General features: G+C 39.6%; 1 protein-coding gene across 3 annotated transcripts in view; it reads right to left on the minus strand.

Moving 5' to 3' along the window:
• Window positions 1-22797, minus strand: part of Ankdd1b (ankyrin repeat and death domain containing 1B) — a 67965-nt gene that overhangs the window by 27943 nt on the left and 17225 nt on the right. The window contains exons 4-8 of one of the 3 annotated variants that reach the window (XM_074077267.1): window positions 20083-20181; window positions 19872-19976; window positions 13102-13200; window positions 12282-12380; window positions 742-840 (exon numbers count right to left, since the gene is read on the minus strand). In XM_074077267.1, the coding sequence (XP_073933368.1) occupies window positions 742-840; window positions 12282-12380; window positions 13102-13200; window positions 19872-19976; window positions 20083-20181 (501 nt within the window). The remainder of the gene's footprint in view (window positions 1-741; window positions 841-12281; window positions 12381-13101; window positions 13201-19871; window positions 19977-20082; window positions 20182-22797) is intronic. The other 2 variants (XM_074077265.1, XM_074077266.1) reach the window with 2 other exon arrangements.

A 22797-nucleotide genomic window follows, 5' to 3' on the forward strand; every position in this document is an offset into this window, starting at 1 on the left:
TACTATTTACTAGCTGTATGATCCTCGGTGAGTTCATTAGTTTCTCTAAACTGAAGTTTTCTGATCTAAAGGATGAAGATAATAATAGAGTCTTGAGGGTTTCAAAGGCTCTTAACAAAATACAGAAGTATTCTATGTTTAGCGAAACGCACCATCCAAACTTTTCAGGCACCAGGCTGACCTCTTGAATGTCACACAGTTACCCTTTTTTTTTTCTTTTTCCATTATCTACTATTTACAGACAAGTACTAGCTGCTATGGAAAAACAGAGTTAAGAATGTTTGTCTTTAAGAGGAGAAAAAAGCTGAGAACAATGGCTTACAACTGAAATCCCAGTTACACAGGAGACATAGATAGTAGTGGCTGAGCAAAAACCCAAGATTCTATTAGAAAAATAACTAAAGTGAAAGGGGTGGAGATGTGCCTCAAGAGGTAGAATGCATAAGGCCCTGGTTCAAACCCCAGTACTACCAAAAAAAAAGCAAAAAAGTGAGAAGTACTTGTTCCTTTTGCCCCATTTTTAATTATTCCTTTCTCAAATGAGTTGGAAGAATGGCCTTGCGTTGGGGAGATGTCAGTGGAGGGTATCATAGGTAAATCAATTAACTCTTACACAAAACAGAGTCTATTATAAACATTAATTCTGCCAACACGCAGCAAATGATCAAGTGAGGACCAGTTTCCAAAAAGCATTCTAAGTCCCCTCCCCCTGTGCAAGTGAACACAGCCCCGGGCACGTACTTTATTTGGAATGTTCACATCACTTCCTGCTGCCAGTAGCACTTTGCTGCATTCTTCATGACCTCCTTCAACAGCCAAAAAGAATGGTGTTTCTCCATTCTGACAAAAGGGAAAATAAGTTAAAAATTAATTGCCCCTTGGCATGGAATGAAATTACTTTGAGAAATTGTGTTTTCTCTATATCTTTTGTGCATTACACTTTTTTTTTCCTTCTCTTTTGGCAGTACTGGGGTTTGACTCAGGGCCTTGCACTTATCAGGCAGGTGATCTACCACTTGAGCCACACACCCAGCCCTACTTGCTTTAGTCATGTTCTGAATGAGGTCTTGCATTTATGCATGGGTCATCCTGAACATATTCTCCTATTTACACTTCCCACATTGCTGGGATGAAAGGCACTTGCCTCCACACTCAGCTTTTTTTATTGTTTGAAATGAGGTCAGGTGACGTCATTGCCTAGGCTAACCTTGAACTACGGTCCTCCTCATCTCAGCCTCCCAAGTAGCTAGGATTGCAGACCTGAACCATCAAGCCTGATGTCTTTTGCACATTATTCTTAATAATAGCACTATTGAGCACCTGTGTGCCAACCTCTACTGCCAAGACTATATTCTTTGGCAGTGTATGCTTTGGCACCTTGTAAGGTCAGGGTTAATATTATCCTTATTTTATAGATAAGAAAATTAAACCTCAGGTAAAAGTGGAAAAGGCAGGTTACAATTCCAGCTGTTTAGTCCAAAGCTTGCATACTTTACTCCATTATGCTGCCTCCTTTCAGACTCTCCATTCCCAATTCATAGTCTTAATCTTTATTAACCTTTCTAGCAACCATTTATTAGACTGTATGGGCTGTGTCCTATGTGACACGAGTCCTGGTCACAAGAAAGTAAAAGCCTGTTAAGAAAGATAAACTTGGAAATAAGGAATTATAATGTAGCATGAAACATAAAAAATTAGAAATATATACCAAATATAGCTTTAGTCTTTACAGCTGACTTAATATGTCACATGTCATTGAAAAAAGAAATATTAATTTTTAAAAAGTGATCTCAACACTAGTTTCCTGAAACTCATTAGAACACTGGTAGGACAAAGTTAGTCCAAATGTAGCAGCAAAAGAAATAACTGGCCTCACATGATATGTGGATGTCTCCCTTTCCTCATGCAGACCCTTCCCCCACTCCCTAGCCATTTTTCCCCTTGAATGTTATTCTGCTTAAGAACTGCACTTGGATAGCTCCACAGGGTTTCACTCATCACTCATTAAGAAAGAACATGGGATCAGTGTTCCCATCCCAACACAGTGGGAATATTACATCATGAGATGCTTTACCTTAGTGCATGGGACAGTTTTTATTTACAAAAGAATTTTTCCTCATTTTTTAAAAGAAAAGAGATACCAAAAGGGAGACCCCCCCCAATGGGAAAATATTTGCAAAAAAAGTGAAAGAAAGAATTCACCTTTTTAATAAAGAACCTAATAAACACTCATACTTTTGATCCAATAATCTATCTGTGATAATATATCCAAAGGAAATAGTGAAGAATTCAGACTACAGTTCATATACAAAGGGATTTATAATAACATTATCTATAGTAAAGAGAAATTAAAACAAACAAGACATCCAAGAGCTAGTAAATATTTAAATGAACTCTGGGTACCCATTAAAACTTTACCAGTATAAGAGCACAAAGGAAACAGCAAAAAAAAATTAGTTATACATATGATATCCTTACTGTCTGGAGAAAACACAAAATTGATATTTATGTTTATTTTTAGCTCAAAATTTATATTTCTAGTGTATTTTATAATATATTAATTTAATTATTAATATATGTAATAAGTACATGCTTACGCTTTCTTTTGTGTGTGTACACTGGGGTTTGAACTCAGGACTGTGCACTTGCTAGGCAAACACTCTACCACTTGAGTCACACCCCAGCCCTTTGTACTTTCTTTATTGATATGAGTTTGCTACCAAGAATGTTTGAAGACCCCTGCTCTAGAGCACATTCACCTGGTGTACTCTAACTGATCTGGCAACAGCATATAACAGGAAACAGAACCTTCCATGAACATTGGGGGACTCATCCAAGAAAATAATATCGCTGTATACTTTATTTTGTGCAAATTAAACCTATCATAATCTGCAATTACATTTCTCCCCCATGTGCCCTGACTCCAAAATAGCTAAAAAGTGGATGAAATCCATGTGCATACATCCCAGTGGTAAAGTACTAAAACAGAACAGAGCAAGCATGAGGAAATTAAATTCAATCCTGTCACTATAGGACTTGATCTCTACTATGGTTTGAATATTTGTGTCCTTCTAAATTTCATGCTGAAAATCCCTAATGCAGTAGTGGGCCTTTAGGAGGTGATCAGGTCTCCATCCTCATGAAAGGGCTTGGGTGAGTGTGTTTAGCACTTGTGCCTTCTGTAATGTGAAGACACACCAATAAGGTGCCATCTTGGAAGAAAAGATCAGCACCCACCAGACACTGAATCAGTTAGCACCTTGATCTTGGACTTCCCAACATTTAGACTGTGAGAAATTCATTTCTACAATTTACACATTACCCAATAGAATGTATTTTGTTATGGTGGATTTAGACAATACCTACAAAGATTTCCAAAGACCAGTCACACCCAAGATTTACCTAGTGGTTCTTGTTCTTTTTGAGTTTTAGTAAGTTGTTTGGGTTTGTTTCATTTTTATTTTCTTTTAGGCTATGTAGCCCAAACTGACCTCTAACTCACAATCTTCCTGCCTCAGTCTCCCAAGTCCTAGGATGACAGCCATGCATCACCACATCCTGTTCTGCAAAACCACATTTTGAATAACAAGAACTTAAAGAAAAATTGAACTTAACATGAAGTTTGGGAAGACTTACCAACTTATTTGCTTATTTTTCCATGTATATCTAAGATAAAAATCTAAAACCTCCTTCAAGAAGCATAAAATAAATATTCTAAATGACAAGAAAGCTTTTTGGTTCAACTGGTTGCATTATTTTTTCTTAGTGTTAAATAAAATTATAATGTGCCTTACCATCACTGGTAGCTTAAATTAAATATGTACAATATTACTTCTTCTAATATCTCTTATGAGGAACAAAGTTTAAAAATTATCAGAACATTGAAGGCCAAGAGATCTCCACTCACTTGAGTTTCCCAAGAGTCATCCAAGGAATCATTGACTCAAAGGTTAAAAAGTGATCAGAGCAGATAATTCACAAATCTTCCTCCATAGGTACAGCCCCTCTGCCAAATCTAATATTCAGTTTCTGTCTCCTTTTACTCTCCATCTGAATATACCTCTCTCCAAATGCCTCAAAGAAACTCACCCAAACCTACATGACCTACCTAACCTACCACCTCCTCCCTATGCTCCTCAGCTCAGGGATGGGAACCCCACCTTTCCAGTAGGCCAAGCAGAGAATTGGGAGTCAGGAAGACCTTTCTCTCTCTAATCCCTGCTCACAGGTCTTGCAGACTCTGCCTCCTCTTGCTCTTCATCTATTGGTAGCCTGTGAGTTCCTCAGTGAGAAGTCTTCCACGGTTCTTGCTTCGCCCATCTCAGCAGGCACCTTAAGGAGCCTTCATCTCCAGGATCTCCCAGCACCAATCCACCTTCAAATCACTGTGATAGTTACCAGCCTTTTCCCAAGATGGATTCCAGCTCTTTTCGCTGTTTAAAACCTTCTACGACCTCTGCTGGTATTAGGTTAAAACCAATCCCTCTTCCTGGTAAGCAGAGCCACTCATTTGCTTTAGCCCAGTCAGCTTTGACCTTTCCCAGCCCACCAATCCTCAATTTCTGTCACCCTGAATGTGCCAGTCCTAGGACACACCATGCTCTTCCTTCCCTTAGTTCCTGTACTGGGCTCTTTCCTACATTCACGTCCTTCTCAGAGTCCCTCCTGCCAACAGCCACTCAAATACCAAAACATATCATCCCCTTTCTGAAGGCTGCACTTCCTTGTTTTTCGGGGTTTTTTTAAGACTGCAATTTATGAAACAGATTTTCTTCTGTGTCTCCATGGCATACAGCACGCACATCTGTAACTGGACATAGCCATAAGGTTTCTTTTCATGCCCTTCTTGCCCTGTAAGCTTCCAGCATAAAAACACATAATTCGGAGACATTCCAAGATGGCGGCTAGAGGAAGGAAGCAGAAAGTGACCCTCCTATAGTGAAATCTTGGAGAGACGCTGGAGACACACTTTGCAGGCATAATCACTGAGAAAAGGCCTAATTTTGACCCCTCCACATCTCCAGCTGGTGCAGAGAATCTCCACTTCACGTTAAATGGAGAAACAAGGAGGGCCCCCGGGGCCGCCAGTGGCCGGCACCCATACGGCTTGGGAAGACGCAGACCAGGTGAGCTTCGCGGTACCACGGTAGCCCCACAGACAAGCCTGGGCCAGAGCAGCATAGCCCCCTGGACAGACTGACCTCCACCCGGGAAAAAAAAGAGAAACTGAGTACTAAGCAATAAGAACAGTTAAGACACGCTGGAAAGAGGGTGGGGCGCCCTGAGCGCTGAAGATTGGGGGAAGGGAATCCTTCCCGGGACTGTAAATAAACAAGCCGGGCGGGCCGGAGAGCCTCTGGCAGGAGCGGGGCACGCGCCCAGCAACCAGGAGCGGGGAAGCTTGTGAGAGTGGAGGAGGAAGAAAAACTCCACAGGAGAGGAGGGAAGACCCACTTCCCACGTGAACTGTAAACAAACATGGCGGCCGGCAGGAGCAGCAGCACCGCCCAGTAAGCAGGAGCAGGAAAGCTTGTGAAAGTGGCGGTGGGAGGAAAACTTCAGAGGAGAGGGGGGAAGACCCACCTCCCACATGAACTGTAAATAAACACGCAGGCCTGACAACGCCGGGGCAGTGTCACCTTTCCCAGTGCTTGGAAAGGGGAAAGCCTGTAGCAGAGGCTCCCTCACAGGAGAACTCTGAACAAACAAAGCCTGCAGGGCCAGGTGAGTGCTAGCTCACCCCAGAGATCTGCATAAATAAAGCTGCCAGCTACAGGCTGAGAGCAGCAGGCAGGCAAGCCACAGCTGCAGATACCACTCTCAGAACTGCCTCCAGACGCTTTTTTTTCTTTTTCTCCCTACCTTTGATGAGAGAACAACCGAATTACACCTGCAAGCCGAAAAACTTACTGAAACTGTATTGCATTTGAACTTGGGACACTTGGTGGGGCTTTTTGTGTGTGTGTGTGTGTGTGTGTGTGTGTGTGTGTGTGTGTAGTTTTGTTCTACTTTATGCATCCCCTTTGATGAGACAACTACAGAACAACATCTGAGGCACCAACTCCAGGACTGGAGATTGAGACGGACACCCAAATTATTAAGATTGAAACTGCATTGCATATAAACTTGGAAGTTTTTTGGTTTTTTTATTTTTTTAATTTTCTATTTTCCATTTTATTTTAATTCAATTTTATATAGAGATATTTCTTTCATTTACTTATTTTTTATTTTTTTATCTTTGATTTTCAATCCTCTCTCTGTCTCTCTAATGTCTGTTCAGCTTACTGTCGATTAGTACACTAACACTCCCTGTTTATACCTTTGAAACTCTCTTGTCTGATACCTTGTTCTGCTTTCTCCCTCTTGTCTGTATATTTGTTTTCCCCTTTTCTTTAACTTCTTGCTTTCCATCTCAGCTCACCCTTCCATTCTAAATATTAACACTGTTATTATTACAAGCTAGAAAATACTTAATTGCACACAATACAAGGACAGTAACAACACCAAAGACAATGACAGGAAGACAGAAAAAAAAGGGAAACCAGTTTCCCCACAGCAAAAAATTAGTACAGGAACCAGAGGGGAATGAAGAGAACAGAAACTCAGATCCAGACTCCAACAAAATGAAGATAAACTATGCCAAAGGACCCAATGAAGCCCACAAGAATAATTTAAAAGAAGACATACTACAAGTACTCATTGAGAATTTTATAGAGATGATACTGGATAGGGTCAACCAAAATGTACAGGAGACACTCAAGAAATTCCAAGACAATAAAAATAGAGAATTTGAAAAAGCAAAAGAAGAAATAAAGGAAACCATAGAAGCACTGTATAAACACCAAAGTGAAAGAGAGAACACAATGAATAAACGGATAAATGAACTCAGGACAAAAATAGACAACATTAAAGAAGAAAACTGCCAGGATATGGAAAACCTCAGAAAAAAGAACGAAACAGAACTGCAAAACAAAACGGAAGGCCAATCCAGCAGAATAGAACAAACAGAAGACAGAATCTCAGAACTTGAAGATGAAATGGTAATTAAAGGAAAAACCAAAGAACTATTAATTAAACAACTCAAGACCTGTGAAAAGAAAATGCAAGAACTCACTGACTCCATCAAAAGACCAAACTTGAGAATCATGGGCATCGAAGGAGAAGAGGTGCAAGCGAAGGGAATGCGTAATATATTCAACAAAATAATAATGGAAAATTTCCCAAATCTAGAGAAAGATATTCCCATACAGATGCAAGAGGCCTCCAGGACAACAAACAGACCAGATCAAAATAGAACTACTCCACGACATATCATCATTAAAACAACAAGTTCAGAAACTAAGGAAAGAATATTGAAGGCTGTAAGACAGAAAAAACAAGTAACATACAAAGGTAAACCCATCAAAATCACAGCAGACTTCTCAACAGAAACATTAAAAGCAAGAAGAGCGTGGGGTGAGATCTTCCGGGCACTGAATGAAAATAACTTCAACCCCAGGATATTCTACCCAGCAAAGCTATCATTCAAAATAGATGGAGCAATAAAAGTCTTCCATGATAAGCAGAAACTAAAACAATATGTGACCACAAAGCCACCATTACAAAAGATTCTGCAAGGGATCCTGCACACAAAAAGTGACACCCAACTTAACCATGAAAAGGCAGGCAGCACCAAACCACAGGATAAGAAAAAGCAAGACAGTAGAGAGTAACATCAAGTTAGGTACACACAATCAAACCTTCAAACAACTAAGACAACTAAATGGCAGGAATCACCACATACCTATCAGTACTAACGCTTAATGTTAATGGACTTAATTCACCCATCAAAAGACACCGTTTGACAAAATGGATTAAAAAAGAAGATCCAACAATTTGTTGCTTACAGGAGACTCATCTCACCGACAGAAATAAGCATATGCTTAGGATGAAAGGCTGGAAGAAGATTTACCAAGCCAATGGCCCCCGAAAACAGGCAGGAGTAGCAATACTTATCTCTGACAAAGTAGACTTCAAACCTACATTGATCAAACAAGATAAAGAAGGACATTCCATACTAATAAAAGGGGAAATAGACCAAAAGGAAATAATAATCTTCAATCTGTACGCACCCAATGTCAATGCACCCAATTTCATCAAACATACCCTGAAAGACCTAAAAGCATATATAAACGCCAACACAGTGGTTGTGGGAGACTTTAACACCCCATTATCATCAATAGATAGGTCATCCAAACAAAAACTCAATCAAGAAATCCAAGATCTAAAATATGCAATAGATCAAATGGACCTAGTAGATGTCTACAGAACATTTCATCCAACTTCTACACAATATACATTCTTCTCAGCAGCCCATGGAACCTTCTCCAAAATAGATCATATCCTAGGGCACAAAGCAAGCCTCAGCAAATATAAGAAAATAGAAATAATACCGTGCATACTATCTGACCACAATGCAGTAAAAGTAGAACTCAACAACAAAAGTAAAGACAAAAAACATGCAAACAGCTGGAAACTAAATAACTCATTACTTAATGAAGAATGGATAATTGATGCAATAAAACAGGAAATTAAAAAGTTCCTGGAAGTCAATGAAAATGAAAACACAACCTACCGGAACCTAAGGGACACAGCTAAGGCAGTCTTGAGAGGAAAGTTCATAGCCATGAGTGCATATATTAAAAAGAATGAAAGATCCCAAATCAATGACCTAATGATACATCTCAAACTCCTAGAAAAACAAGAACAAGCAAATCCCAAAACAAATAGAAGGAGCGAAATAATAAAAATAAGAGCTGAAATCAATGAAACAGAAACCAAAAAAACCATACAAAGAATTAATGAAACAAAAAGTTGGTTCTTTGAAAAAATAAACAAGATCGATAGACCCCTGGCAAACCTGACTAAAATGAGGAGAGAAAAAACCCAAATTAGTAGAATCAGGAATGCAAAAAGAGAGATAACAACAAACACCATGGAAGTCCAGGAAATCATCAGAGACTACTTTGAGAACCTATATTCAAATAAATTTGAAAATCTAAAAGAAATGGACAGATTTCTAGATACATATGATCATCCAAAACTGAACCAAGAGGAAATTAATCACCTGAATAGACCTATAACACAAAATGAAATTGAAGCAGCAATCAAGAGTCTCCCCAAAAAGAAAAGTCCAGGACCTGATGGATTCTCTGCTGAATTCTATCAGACCTTTAAAGAAGAACTGATACCAACCCTCCCCAAACTGTTCCATGAAATAGAAAAGGAAGGAAAACTGCCAAACCCATTTTATGAAGCCAGTATTACACTTATCCCAAAACCAGGCAAAGACACCTCCAAAAAGGAGAACTATAGGCCAATCTCCTTAATGAACATTGATGCAAAAATCCTCAACAAAATAATGGCAAACCGAATTCAGCAACACATCAAAAAGATTATTCACCACGACCAAGTAGGCTTCATCCCAGGGATGCAGGGGTGGTTCAACATACAAAAATCAATAAACGTAATAAACCACATTAACAGAAGCAAAGACAAAAACTGCCTGATCATCTCAATAGATGCAGAAAAAGCCTTTGATAAGATCCAACATCATTTCATGATAAAAGCTCTAAGAAAACTAGGAATAGAAGGAAAGTTCCTCAACATTATAAAAGCCATATATGACAAACCTACAGCCAGCATTATACTTAATGGAGAAAAACTGAAACCATTCCCTCTAAAATCAGGAACCAGACAAGGATGCCCACTAGCTCCACTCCTATTCAACATAGTACTGGAATTCCTAGCCAGAGCAATTAGGCAAGAAGAAGGAATAAAAGGAATACAAATAGGTAAAGAAACTGTCAAAATATCCCTATTTGCAGACGACATGATCCTATACCTTAAAGACCCAAAAAACTCTACTCAGAAGCTTCTAGACATCATCAATAGCTATAGCAAGGTAGCAGGATATAAAATCAACATAGAAAAATCATTAGCATTTCTATACACTAACAATGAGCAAACGGAAAAAGAATGTATGAACACAATTCCATTTACAATAGCCTCAAACAAAATCAAATACCTAGGTGTAAACCTAACAAAAGATGTGAAAGACCTCTACAAGGAAAACTATACACTTCTGAAGAAAGAGATTGAGGAAGACTATAGAAAGTGGAGAGATCTCCCATGCTCATGGATTGGTAGAATCAACATAGTAAAAATGTCTATACTCCCTAAAGTAATCTACATGTTTAATGCAATTCCCATCAAAATTCCAATGACATTCATTAAAGAGATCGAAAAATCTACTGTTAAATTTATATGGAAACACAAAAAGCCACGAATAGCCAAGGCAATACTCAGTCAAAAGAACAATGCAGGAGGTATCACAATACCTGACTTCAAACTATATTACAAAGCAATAACAATAAAAACAGCATGGTACTGGCACAAAAACAGACATGAAGACCAGTGGAACAGAATAGAGGATCCAGATATGAAGCCACACAACTATGAGCAACTTATCTTTGACAAAGGAGCTAAAAATATACGATGGAGAAATAGCAGCCTCTTCAACAAAAACTGCTGGGAAAACCGGTTAGCAGTCTGCAAAAAACTGAAACTAGATCCATGTATATCACCCTATACCAAGATTAACTCAAAATGGATCAAGGATCTTAATATCAGACCCCAAACTCTTAAGTTGATACAAGAAAGAGTAGGAAATACTCTGGAGTTAGTAGGTATAGGTAAGAACTTTCTCAATGAAACCCCAGCAACACAGCAACTAAGAGATAGCACAGATAAATGGGACCTCATAAAACTAAAAAGCTTCTGTTCATCAAAAGAAATGGTCTCTAAACTGAAGAGAACACCCACAGAGTGGGAGAAAATATTTGCCAACTATACAGCAGACAAAGGACTGATAACCAGAATATACAGGGAACTTAAAAAACTAAATTCTCCCAAAACTAATGAACCAATAAAGAAATGGGCACGTGAACTAAACAGAAATTTCTCAAAAGAAGAAATTCAAATGGCCAGAAAACACATGAAAAAATGCTCACCATCTCTAGCAATAAAGGAAATGCAAATTAAAACCACGCTAAGATTCCACCTCACCCCTGTTAGAATAGCCATCATTAGCAATACCACCACCAACAGGTGTTGGTGAGGATGTGGGGAAAAAGGAACCCTCTTACACTGTTGGTGGGAATGTAGACTAGTACAACCACTCTGGAAAAAAATTTGGAAGTTACTTAAAAAGCTGGACATCGATCTCCCATTTGATCCAGCAATACCACTCTTGGGGATATAACCAAAAGATTGTTACTCCAGAGGCACCTGCACATCCATGTTTATTGCGGCACTATTCACAATAGTCAAGTTATGGAAACAGCCAAGATGCCCCAGCACTGACGAATGGATTAAGAAAATGTGGTATCTATACACAATGGAATTTTATGCAGCCATGAAGAAGAACGAAATGCTATCATTTGCTGGTAAATGGATGGAATTGGAGAACATCATTCTGAGTGAGGTTAGCCTGGCCCAAAAGACCAAAAATCGTATGTTCTCCCTCATATGTGGACATTAGATCAAGGGAAAACACAACAAGGGGATTGGACTTTGAGCACAGGATAAAAGCGAGAGCACACAAGGGAGGGGTGAGGATAGGTAAGACACCTAAAAAACTAGCTAGCATTTGTTGCCCTCAATGCAGAGAAACTAAAGCAGATACCTTAAAAGCAACTGAGGCCAATAGGAAAAGGGGACCAGGTACTAGAGAAAAGGTGAGATCAAAAAGAATTAACCTAGAAGATAACACCCATGCACAGGAAATCAATGTGAGTCAACTCCCTGTATAGCTATCCTTATCTCAACCAGCAAAAACCCTTGTTCCTTCCTATTATTGCTTATACTCTCTCTACAACAAAATTAGAAATAAGGGCAAAATAGTTTCTGCTGGGTATTGAGGGGGGGGAGCGGGAGGGGGCGGAGTGGGTGGTAAGGGAGGGGGTGGAGGTAGGGGGGAGAAATGAACCAAGCCTTGTATGCACATATGAATAATTAAAGAAAAATGAAAAAAAAACACATAATTCATCTATGAGACAAAACTCTTGAATAAATGGGTGAAAAAGTGAATGGAGTCACATAGGCAATGCTATGGAATCTTTGAAGAAGTGCCCTGTGGCACTAACTTCTCTGTTTTTCTTCCACTCCTTTGTTGAAAGCTGTTCTTCAACCATCCCACATTAACTGACCTGTGCCCAGCTGGAAGGAGCACTTCCACATACCTCATTGGTCTCATTTACTTCTTGCCATTGAGTTAGGAGTAGCTGCACCGCTGGACTGTGGCCATGCATTGCAGCCAGGTGCAAGGCAGTGTTTCCCTCCTGCAACAGAGACACTAGAAGTAAAGTCCCCTTGCCACGAAGCACGCTACTCCCAAATAAGTTTCTGGAAGCTTTCACTTTGGTAAAAGCTGTAATCCAGAGTAGTTTTAAATAAGATCTATATTTTTTTTAAGTTTTAAATGAGAAAACATGGCTACTTCAACCAGTATGGGAAAAAAATGTGCTTTGCCTATCTTTACTATCAATTTGCTAGCAAAAAGTGGGATAACAAAAATAATTGCACTTAGTCCATGTGCAGATAAACTGGTAAGAGTTCTACGATGTAGTTTTAGTAATATATATATCAAAAGATGTTAAATACTGCTCAGAACCCTTTCACCAGCAATTCCATATCTAGAAATTTCTCTTAAGAAAATCATCAAAGATGTTCATAGAGACATAGAAGTCTACATTGGGGGTTTTCCCTCCCCAGTTATGTGATACTGAGGTCCAGCAGATCTCAGGTGGAGGAGAGGAGAAGGTTAGAGTTGACAGTGAATAAATCTGTGTTGTGAAGTGATTTCAAAACACTTATGGGACAAAAACTGCCAATCTGAACAACTACAGCAAAGGTGAACATACGTCACCTGGATAGTGCACGATTCCCTTTGTAGTAACAATTTAGCAACTCTACTGTGGACCACGCAAACTGTTACTCTTCATATCCACTGCTACTCCCCCTTTCTCTTGTTCTTTGCAAAGAGATCAAAGTCTAACTCACCTTATCTTTTTCTGAAGTGTGTAGATTAAGGAAGGTAAGTTTTTCTATCATTTCCACGTGGCCTTTCTCAGCCGCCAAAAGAAATGGTTTTCTTCCTCTCTGAAAATCAACGGCAAACTCTAGCATTTATTACACACATAGAGCGAACAAGCAAGACAACTGACAATGTTAGCAGCATTTTCAGGATGATGAAGCAGCCAAGATGGTCCTTCAAGTCACAGGACTCCAGGCCCTTCTTAGGAGAAGGTGACGGCAATTTCTCTGACCCAAAATCAGATCCAGTTCTGGGGTGTCACCCAAAACTGGGAAAACTCCATGTCAATCAGTTTCATAGTACAAAGAGAAATACTGTTCAGAAGAGGCTTGCCCAAGCATTAAGAAGGCGCTACATCACAGCCAGATGATCATTTCAAATGTAGCAATATCATGTACTTCTTACAGGTGTTCACTAGTTCTTTCACTCATTTACTGAGAAGCTGCTATGTGCCAGCCCGTGTCTCAGACACCTGTGCATCACACTCATCCTTACTGACAAAAGTGTTTGAGGAAGGCAATAAGAAATAGTAGAGGGTGGCCTTGGATGCTTGCTAATGCATAGGACCAGAAGAATCAGGAGAAAAGAGCACCTGTTACCTGATTTCTGTCCACAAATTTCCTAAAATTGGCCCATTTTGTGCAGCTTTGAATTCTAGATTCCCACCTCTTCCACCACCTACTCCTTGGCAACAGTGCTTGGTTAAAGGATAGTCACATGCCACACCAGGCCAATCAGAGTCAACTGTATGATTTTTTTCTGGCACATGCTATTTTTATTCTAGAGTCATGAGCTAAATTGTCAGTAGCCACTTGATAAGAAATCTGCCTAAGTCAGCACAGTGGGAAGCAGAAATGAAAAGCAGAGAGAGATAAAGAGCCCTGAGGACATCATTCCAGTTCACGGATTCAAATATACCTTAAGCTACCCATGCCTGGGTTAAATGAGTAAATAAATTCCTTTTTTCCCTTAAAATAGTTCAGGTTGGGTTTCTGTGTTAGACAGACTTTTTATTGCTATGACAAATACCTGAAATAAACTACTTAAAAGGAGGAAAGATTTGTTTGGCTCATTTTTTTAGAGGTCCATGGTTGGCTGGCTCCATTATTCTTAGGTCTGTGGAAAGACAGAAATGTGATGGAGGAAGGGCCAAGATATACCCTTCAAAGGCACACTCAGAGACCCGCTTCCTCCACCAGGCCCGACCTGCCACAGTTCCACCACCGCCCAGTAGTTCATTCAAATTTTGAATCCATCAGTGGATTAAAACGTTGATTATGTCAGAGGGTTCATGATCTAAACTTCTCTAGAAATGCCTCCACAGACAGACTGTGTCATCTTTGACTGCAGGGTTTCTTTAAAGCAACTGAATTATGCGAGTGACCTCAATGCCCACTAGGGAATCTTTTTAGACTCAACTAAAATTTCAGACACATAAAATTAACCCAGGCCACATTTGGCACCACTACTCAGATGCAGGACATGAAGCACAGCTTGTTGGTGTCTGTAGTCCTCTTCATACTACATGCTACATAGCTGTACAGGATCTATTGTTGCTGGCCCTCCCCATGAAGGCTTAGTTGCAAAATGACAAGATTCTCATTGTGTGGGAGCCACCTCAGCTCAGAAGGCTTATGCCCACAGAACAAAAAATGTCTCTTAGGACAAATCCTTGGGGTCAACTTCCAGAGTCCCCACAAGAGACATGCCCCATCATTGCATGCAGAGAAGTCCAGAGTCTACCTTCCTCTAACATCTACAGTCCATCTGTAGCTCCCTCCAGTCTGGACACAACAAACCAATCTTTCATCAGAACTGCTGCTGTTTAGTAATAGTCTACCTTTACCTTGTTTGCAAGAACCAGAAAGTTAACCAAGTTTAAACTCTCATGTGGCAGCTAGAGGGGTTTGTTAGCTATCTACTCACAGAGACTGTAACTAATACAGGACCATTTGAGCCCTAGAGTGGGCTTGTTGCTTTGCCTTTATGCTTCACCTTTCTTCTACCAACAGCACTCTGGTTTTCCTTTGGAGAAGTTCCACATTTGCACCTATACCTTGCCATTTAGTACATTCAGTGTTGTCATTTGCCAGCTGTGACTACTTGCTTGCCCCTCACTTGAAGGGGTCACATAACCCATGTTGGTCATATTGATTGGTTAAGGATTGAGCATATGACTCAGAGCCAAATAGAATTGTTCCTGAAATTTATATGTGAACATTTGATGAGAATTTTTCTCGCTTATGAATCAAAATTCGTAAGGATATAAAATGGAAGTTGGTAACAGCCATCTTTCCCACCATAGGAAGAGCATATCTATGAATAACGCCAACACACAGACAACCAAGAGTTGTGGAAAGAAAAAGGAGCTGAATTCACTCTAGTTAGAAGTTAATAAATTACCTTTATTTCTTAATCTAGAATAAGATAGATTTTTGTCCTTTGTAACAAAAAGAACTAGAATACATATTTATCAGTTTGTGATCTATATTAGTTCATTTTCCATTACTATAATGAAATATCAGAGGCAAGTTACTTTATAAAGAAAATAAGTTTATTTTAGCTAAATGACAAGATGGCAGAGTACTGAGGCAGCTCAGGGGTCCTTTGGCAAGATTTGAAGAGCATATGTGTGTGTCAGTCTCTCCTACTATTTACAAAGCCATCAAGATTCAATCATGGGGGTTCCAACCTAATGATTAGCCAATCCTAATCATTCACCAAAGACCCTACCTTTAAACACCATGGTTGGATTAAGGCGCCACTATCTTAATCCATTAACATGTGAGTCTAGGGATTAAACTCCTGCATGGGTTTGGGAGGGTCAGACCATATTCAAACCAGAGCAGAGACAACACTAGGAGGGCCAGAGATCTGTTTAATTTTAAAATGGCCTTTCTCTTTTATCTTTGGTTGCTACAAAGCTTTGCATTTCTATATAACTAAACAAAGTGACAAAGGATCCACGCCCAAAGAGAGCCTGCGACATGGGAGGATCTGAGCTAAAACTGCAGTAATCACAGATGAAGCATGTTCCCTGTCCAAGAAAAGAGCTGACTTTGAACTCTGGATGACTTTTAAAAACATTATCTTCAAGAAAAAAAATGTCAAAGCCAAATTACACAAAATAAGCACATTTAAAGTAAAGTATATCTTATAAACACATCAAAAGGTAGCATAAGAAAAAAGGAGATACATACAAATCTTTTCTCCCACCTAACACATTATTAGGCAAAATAACAACAGAAATTTCAAAGCTATATGTGTTTTTTAAATATATTTTCTTATCATATCTTATTTTGTTATTTTTTAAGCACCCAACCCATTTTAATAATGTTCAAATAGGACTCTTTCCAGTAAAGTCTCATAGGACTCCACCTTATTTGGAAGGCAGCAAGATTTCCCAGCCAAGAAGAATGTTAGAGGCCCAGGCTTCAGTCCCAGAACAGACCACCATCCTCCACCACTCAGGGTCCTAAGCCTTTCCTAATTAAAATAAGGAGGGTCTAGCATTTTTGTTACTTTTGCTTTATTAACTCACTGTGTACTTAACTTTATATGTTTTCAACTCAATGCACTTAAATTTTTTGAATGTGAATAAGTGTAAGGGATTGGAATTGTTTGTTCTAATTTTTTATTTTTAAGTGTAATACCAAGGTTAATTTATCAAATTTAATAAATTATCAAATTCAAGAAAAAATTCAAAGATTAAATGAGCACCCAAAGTCCCACCTGACCATTCTTACCCTAAGGACCCTTGAGATGTTGCCCAAGGGAAGCCAGCACAAAGTCCACAAAGGCCCACAGTGTCTCCTATGCATATCCACACCCCTTAACAGTTCAACTCACGTGGGGTCAGGAATTTAAAGCAGAAACCAGCATAGTTATTACAGCGCTGGAATAGAGACTTGAGCAAGACAAGCAATGACACCAAAAGTGCTGAAAAAATAGTTTCAACTAGGAAAGTGTGGTACTGATGTGGATGGGGGATGACATGGGTGGGCTCTCCTTATACACTGCAGCCAACAGCTTTGTCGCCTTGAGCCCGGTACAATGGCTTAAGCTACTTGAGAGGTGGAAATCAGGAATATCATGCTTTGAGGCCAGCATGGGCAAAAAGTACACAAGATCGCATCTTGACCATCTCCATGCAGTGATGCATGCCTGTCATCCCAGCTACGAGGGAAATACAAATAGGAAGATTTCAATCCAGGCTGGCCCAGGCATAAAGCAAGACCCTGTCTCAAAATGACCAACACAAAAAGCTCTGTCAGAGTGGCCCAAGGGTAGAGCACCTGCTGCCTCGGATCTATACAGTTGGCCTCATGTATCTTGTATCTTGTATCTCTCCCATCTGTGACTTCAACCACCTGTGATCCAAATATTTGGGGAAAAACTGCATCTGGACTGAACGTGTGAAGAATTTTCCTTTGTCATTATTCCCTAAACAATGCAACAATAAAATAAGTATCTAGGTGGCATTTTCATTGCACCAGGTATTATAAGCAATCTAACTCATAGAAACCACGATTCCAACTGGATTTTGCCAACACACATGATCCCACTCATACCTCTGACAAAGAGAGTAGATTTTGTTTGTTTTTTCCATTGATCAATTCACTTCTTTCTACAAGACTATAATTGGACTCAGAGAATCCTCTTCTGCTACACAACCCAGTGGACATATTATTCACTCATTACTTTATGTGTATCTCAACCCACATTAATTTAAGATCTCTCAAATGGACATGTGGATCTGTCTAGTCTCTTCCAGGAGTCCTCAGCCTTTCCATAGCAGACAGAGCAGGAGGAAGAAGGGTGGGACCGTATGGGTGGGCCCAGAACCATCTGAAAAGAGATGATGGACAGAAGTTGCTTGTCAGCAGCTCAAGAAGTGAGGAGGGCTCTCTGCAAGGTGCTTCACTGTCAGAATCTATTCTGCACACTGTTCCTACCTACACCTGCTGCTTCCTACACCTATGCTGTTCTTTCCTACACACTGCTATTTCCAATGATGGCCAGAGGCCAGTGAAAGGAGAAACAACTGTGTGTCCCATACATGACAGGGCCTCAACAAACATCTGTTGAAGTGACATGAATGGAATTCATTCAAACTGCATCTCTATACCACGTGGACCAAACTGCAAAGATTCAGCTTCTTTGCCTGACACTAAATGGTGTTTGACTGTGATTGTCAGCTTAAGGAAATCAGATAGTGCATTTTATCCTTTAATAGCTGTTATAACAACTACCATTTAGTGAGCACTTACCATGAGCACAGCCGTTTGCTAAGCACTTTACCATTATTATCTCATTTAAGCATTCTAACAGTGGCTGCTCCAAAATTGCTACACAGAAATGGCTTATGAGTAGTGTCTGGTTGAAAGGGGGTTGCTCAATGGCTCAAGATAGAGCTCATTTGCATGGTTACTTTTACATAATATCATCTATATAAAAAATAGCAATTTACCAATAAATTGTGTGTATTTGTATGTGCATGCACTTGTGTATGACAAGACTTTCCTCACCATCCCTTAGTGCTACCAGGAAGCAAACAGATTTTATTTTCCCTTTATGCAGATGGAGAAGATGAGGCTGTCAGCAGCAATTGGAGAACTTTGCTTAAAGCCATATAGCTAATGTGGTAATACTGCCCAGAACACAGTCCTCCAAGCTGTGAATGTATGGTGTCCAGACATGTGCGAAGAAAGTAAAAGAAATTTATAGACTTCATTTAGAAACAATTTTTATCATTGTTGCTGTTTTTAAGGTTAAGGTCAGGAAAAAATACAAGAACTTTTTAAAAGAGGTGAGAGGAAGTGAATAGTATGATCAACTTCTGAAGAAATGGTTATGGAGAATAGTGTTTTGGGACACAGAGAAACTATGCTCCTGAGTATATTCCACTGCTGAGAGGTCACAGTGGCAACTCTACCAAGGATGCTACTCTATGAAAAAGGTACAGTCCCTAGACTGTCATTGCCCAGGGAACACAGGCAATCTCCACTGTCATCTGAGAAGAGAGGCAGGACAGCATGATGACTGGTGTTGGACAAATCCTGGTGGCTCTGTCATTTTCTAGCTTTGAGACTTTGGACCAAGTCCTTAGCTTCTACTGACCACTGACTTCTAAAAATGAGCAGAATATTTTCTACCTTATTGGATGATTGTGGGTATTAATGAACTCATTCATTCATTCAGTGGTCATTTGTACAGACCTCCCATTGAAGTGTTGTATGTAGATGGCTCTCCTCTGCACCTTGCATATTAATGAGCACTCTTAAAGTGATAGCTGGTATTATTATATATCTCCTTATGAAAAGAAAAGGAATATAGATGAATACAATAAAACCGTATTATGTTCCATGACTTATTACTACATAGCTCTGTGTTAAATACATTCTAAAAGTGTCAGGCATGATAGAATAAATTTTAGGCACACATTCACAATTCTAAAGGGGGTGGATACTATCCACACCCTGGCCAGGATGAGGGAATAGAAAGGGAAGAAGGAATCTGGCTGTGTCCGCTACGAGTCCTGTCCTCCCCACATGCAGGGCCAAGGGCCACTGCCAACAGCAACACTTCCCATCTGTTCCCTGGTCTCCGCCACAGTACCGGGGGAGCTGGCTACTGGGCCAGTTCTGTGCTTGCTGCTTTGGCATCTCCACTGGGGCAAAGAGAAAGGGGAATTTAGAGGGCATGTATGTGGGACCCACTCCCACTGCTGACACACCTCATCAGGTTGGTTCAGATCCTTTAGGTGCAGGTCCTTAATGAGGTACTCCACGATGTTCACGTTATTGCTCTGAGCTGCGAAGTGGAGGGCGTTCGTTCCATCCTGAAGACAGCAGGGCAGGGGGAGATATTTACACCGTAACCTCAGGATGTACCCGCACTGTGTCAATGAGGTAAGGGTCATGTCCAGGAAGGACACAAATTCCTACCTGGTTTTTGGCTCTCTGGTCTGCTCCAGCTTTAACCAGCATGAGCATGATCTCGAAGCTTCCAGACCAGGCTGCAAGGTGAAGTACTGTCAAGCCGTGCTTCGCCAAGAAGAGAGAAGAGAAGAATCTATTATGTGGATGGGTCACAGCATACTATGTCAGCCAACAAAGGCCTACTTAGTGATACATTATTAAAAAGTAAGAAAAAGAGAGAGAAGTTGATGTATAGCCAATGTAGTATTTCAATTCTATGAGGGAAATGAGTTTATTTAATAAGTGATACAAGCACAAGAGATTCTCTGAAGAAAATAAAATGAAATGCTATATTACACAATACACACAAAAAAGCACACAAACAATTAGTATGTTAGGTCAAACTCTAGACTACATTGTAAACTCTCTTAATTCAGAGATATAAAAAGGAAAACAGAATATAAACTCAATAAGCAAATGACACTTTAAAAAACATATCATTAATCAAGATAAATGGAGGTCTGGAGGCATGGTTCAAGTGGTAGAGCCCTGAGTTCAAACTCCAGCACTGCCAAGAAAAAAGAGAGGAAAAAAAGAACATTTAAAATAATAAACGATAATATTTGAAATATGAAGTACTCTTAGAAATAAAAAAAGACAAATCAATAGAAAAATGTACAAATAAAGGTACACTCTTAGGGTATTAGAAGAAATGGAAAACATTATTGTCAGCAATCTGGAAATATCTGCTTAAATTTCAAATACCACCATCCCACACCTGTGGGAATGTAGCTCAGGAAAATAAACTTTTAGAACCTGATGTTATCTATGCAAGGATATTGACTGTAACACTGAAAACTGGGAGCAAGGAATGCTGAATAAATCATGAAATAATTGTATCACATCATGCAACCATTAAAAATAATGAATTAAAGGTATAAACATGGACTTGAAAAGATTTCCAGTAGTTTTGCAAACTATGGAATAAATAAGATGGAAAGAAAATATAATCCTACTTTTATAAAAGATTCACTAAAAAAAACCCCTGTATGTGTGCATCTATACGTATATGTATATGTATATATATACGTATATGTATATGTACAGGTAGGTTGGTAAGTTGATAGTGGTATTGCTATAATTATGGTTATATGGACATGGAAAAATACAGAAATAAACACATATCTACCTCAGATTGTCACTAGAAGAGGGGAAGCTACACAAAACAGAAGAAAAGCACAAAAGGCAAGTTATATAAAGAATCCCATTTATATAGAAACTATCTAAAAGATCACATTTATACAAAAACATACAGGTGTGTGCAAGCACATTTGTGAATAAAGTGTTTAAACTGAGAAATTCTGACCAGGACTTACTGACTGACTTGTAGGGCTGCGTGGGCTGTTGTGTTGTGAATTATGTACTGAGTTAGCCAGCAGTTAACACTGGCTGTTTCTGGAAGGTGTAATGGGAGCAAGTAAACTGCAAAAAGCTGATCTGTGTCTTTAGCCTTAAATTAGAGAAGGAGAAAGCACATATTCTGTGCATGGCCTTTAGGATCAAATAGAACTGACCTCAAACTCTGGTTACTTTCTATCACTGATAAGTACTATGATGTTGTTCAACTTAGTTCCTCAGCTTCATGTTCCTTATCTTCAAGTTCACGTGTCTCCTTTTCTGTTTCCTTTATCCCCGTCAAAAAGTAACCCTTTGCCTCTGTACAAGTGCCTACCAAAGCAAGCCCTCTTGCTGCATCATATTTGCCTTCCCTTAATTGGCCAGATTTTTTGATCCAAGAAGTCAGTCTGCTAAACACACAGAGCTTGGGAAAATAAACAAGGCAGGCACGTCTATCTGTAAAGTGTAGAAGCCCTTTGGCTTTCATGTGTGTGCAGGTTGGGAGGAGTGAAATAGCAAGTCCTAGGTTGTTACGGTGTAATGCTAAATCTGTGATTCTCACTGGGGGTGATTTTGTTTGCAGGAGACATTTTGGTAGCCATAGCTGAGGGGTGACATTGACACTTAATGGATAGAGACAAGGAAAGCTGCTAAACATCCTACGAGGCAGCCCCACAAAGAATTACCTGCCCCAAAATGCCAGGAGTGCCTCTGTCGGGCAAGCCTGCTGCAAATCTACGGAAGCTGTCAAATGTATGTTTTAGCTGCCACGTCCATAGGGAGTTCATTTACGTATTTACAGCCCCAGTATGAAGAAAACTCTTAATTTCTGTACTCCTATTTTGTTTTTAACAAGGAACAGTGATGTATGATGACTAATTCAGGCTTTTGTTTTTGTTTTTGTTTTTGCTTTAGTTGAGGTTCTTTAAAAAAAATGTGTGTGCTAACCACAATCCCCTCTTTTAATTTAGGCTTTCCCTACAAATCAGTGCTCTATATTCAGTAATAGTAAACCTGGTTTCACACATGGTCATAAGAGACCAGAAATAATTGGGACAGGTGACAAATCACATTTTGATAGGAATTCTATTTTTCCCTAATTTTGAAGCAACCAATATTTAAAAATTCCAAGCAAAGATTATACAATGTAAAAGCTGGGAATTCAAGCAGCAAATAACTGAACTGTCTGAAACCACAAATTCCATCCAAGTGGAGCTGTGGTTCCCAGAGGCAATGAATCACAGCTCACAGATGTAAATTCCCCCAGAAGAACCTCTATAAAACAAAGTCCTCTGCAATGGAATAGTCATGCCTGCAGCTGTGGAAGAGTCTGTCCTGGGTTGC

Source organism: Castor canadensis, chromosome 6 (assembly GCF_047511655.1).
Source record: "Castor canadensis chromosome 6, mCasCan1.hap1v2, whole genome shotgun sequence".
Taxonomy (NCBI): Eukaryota; Metazoa; Chordata; class Mammalia; order Rodentia; family Castoridae; genus Castor; species Castor canadensis.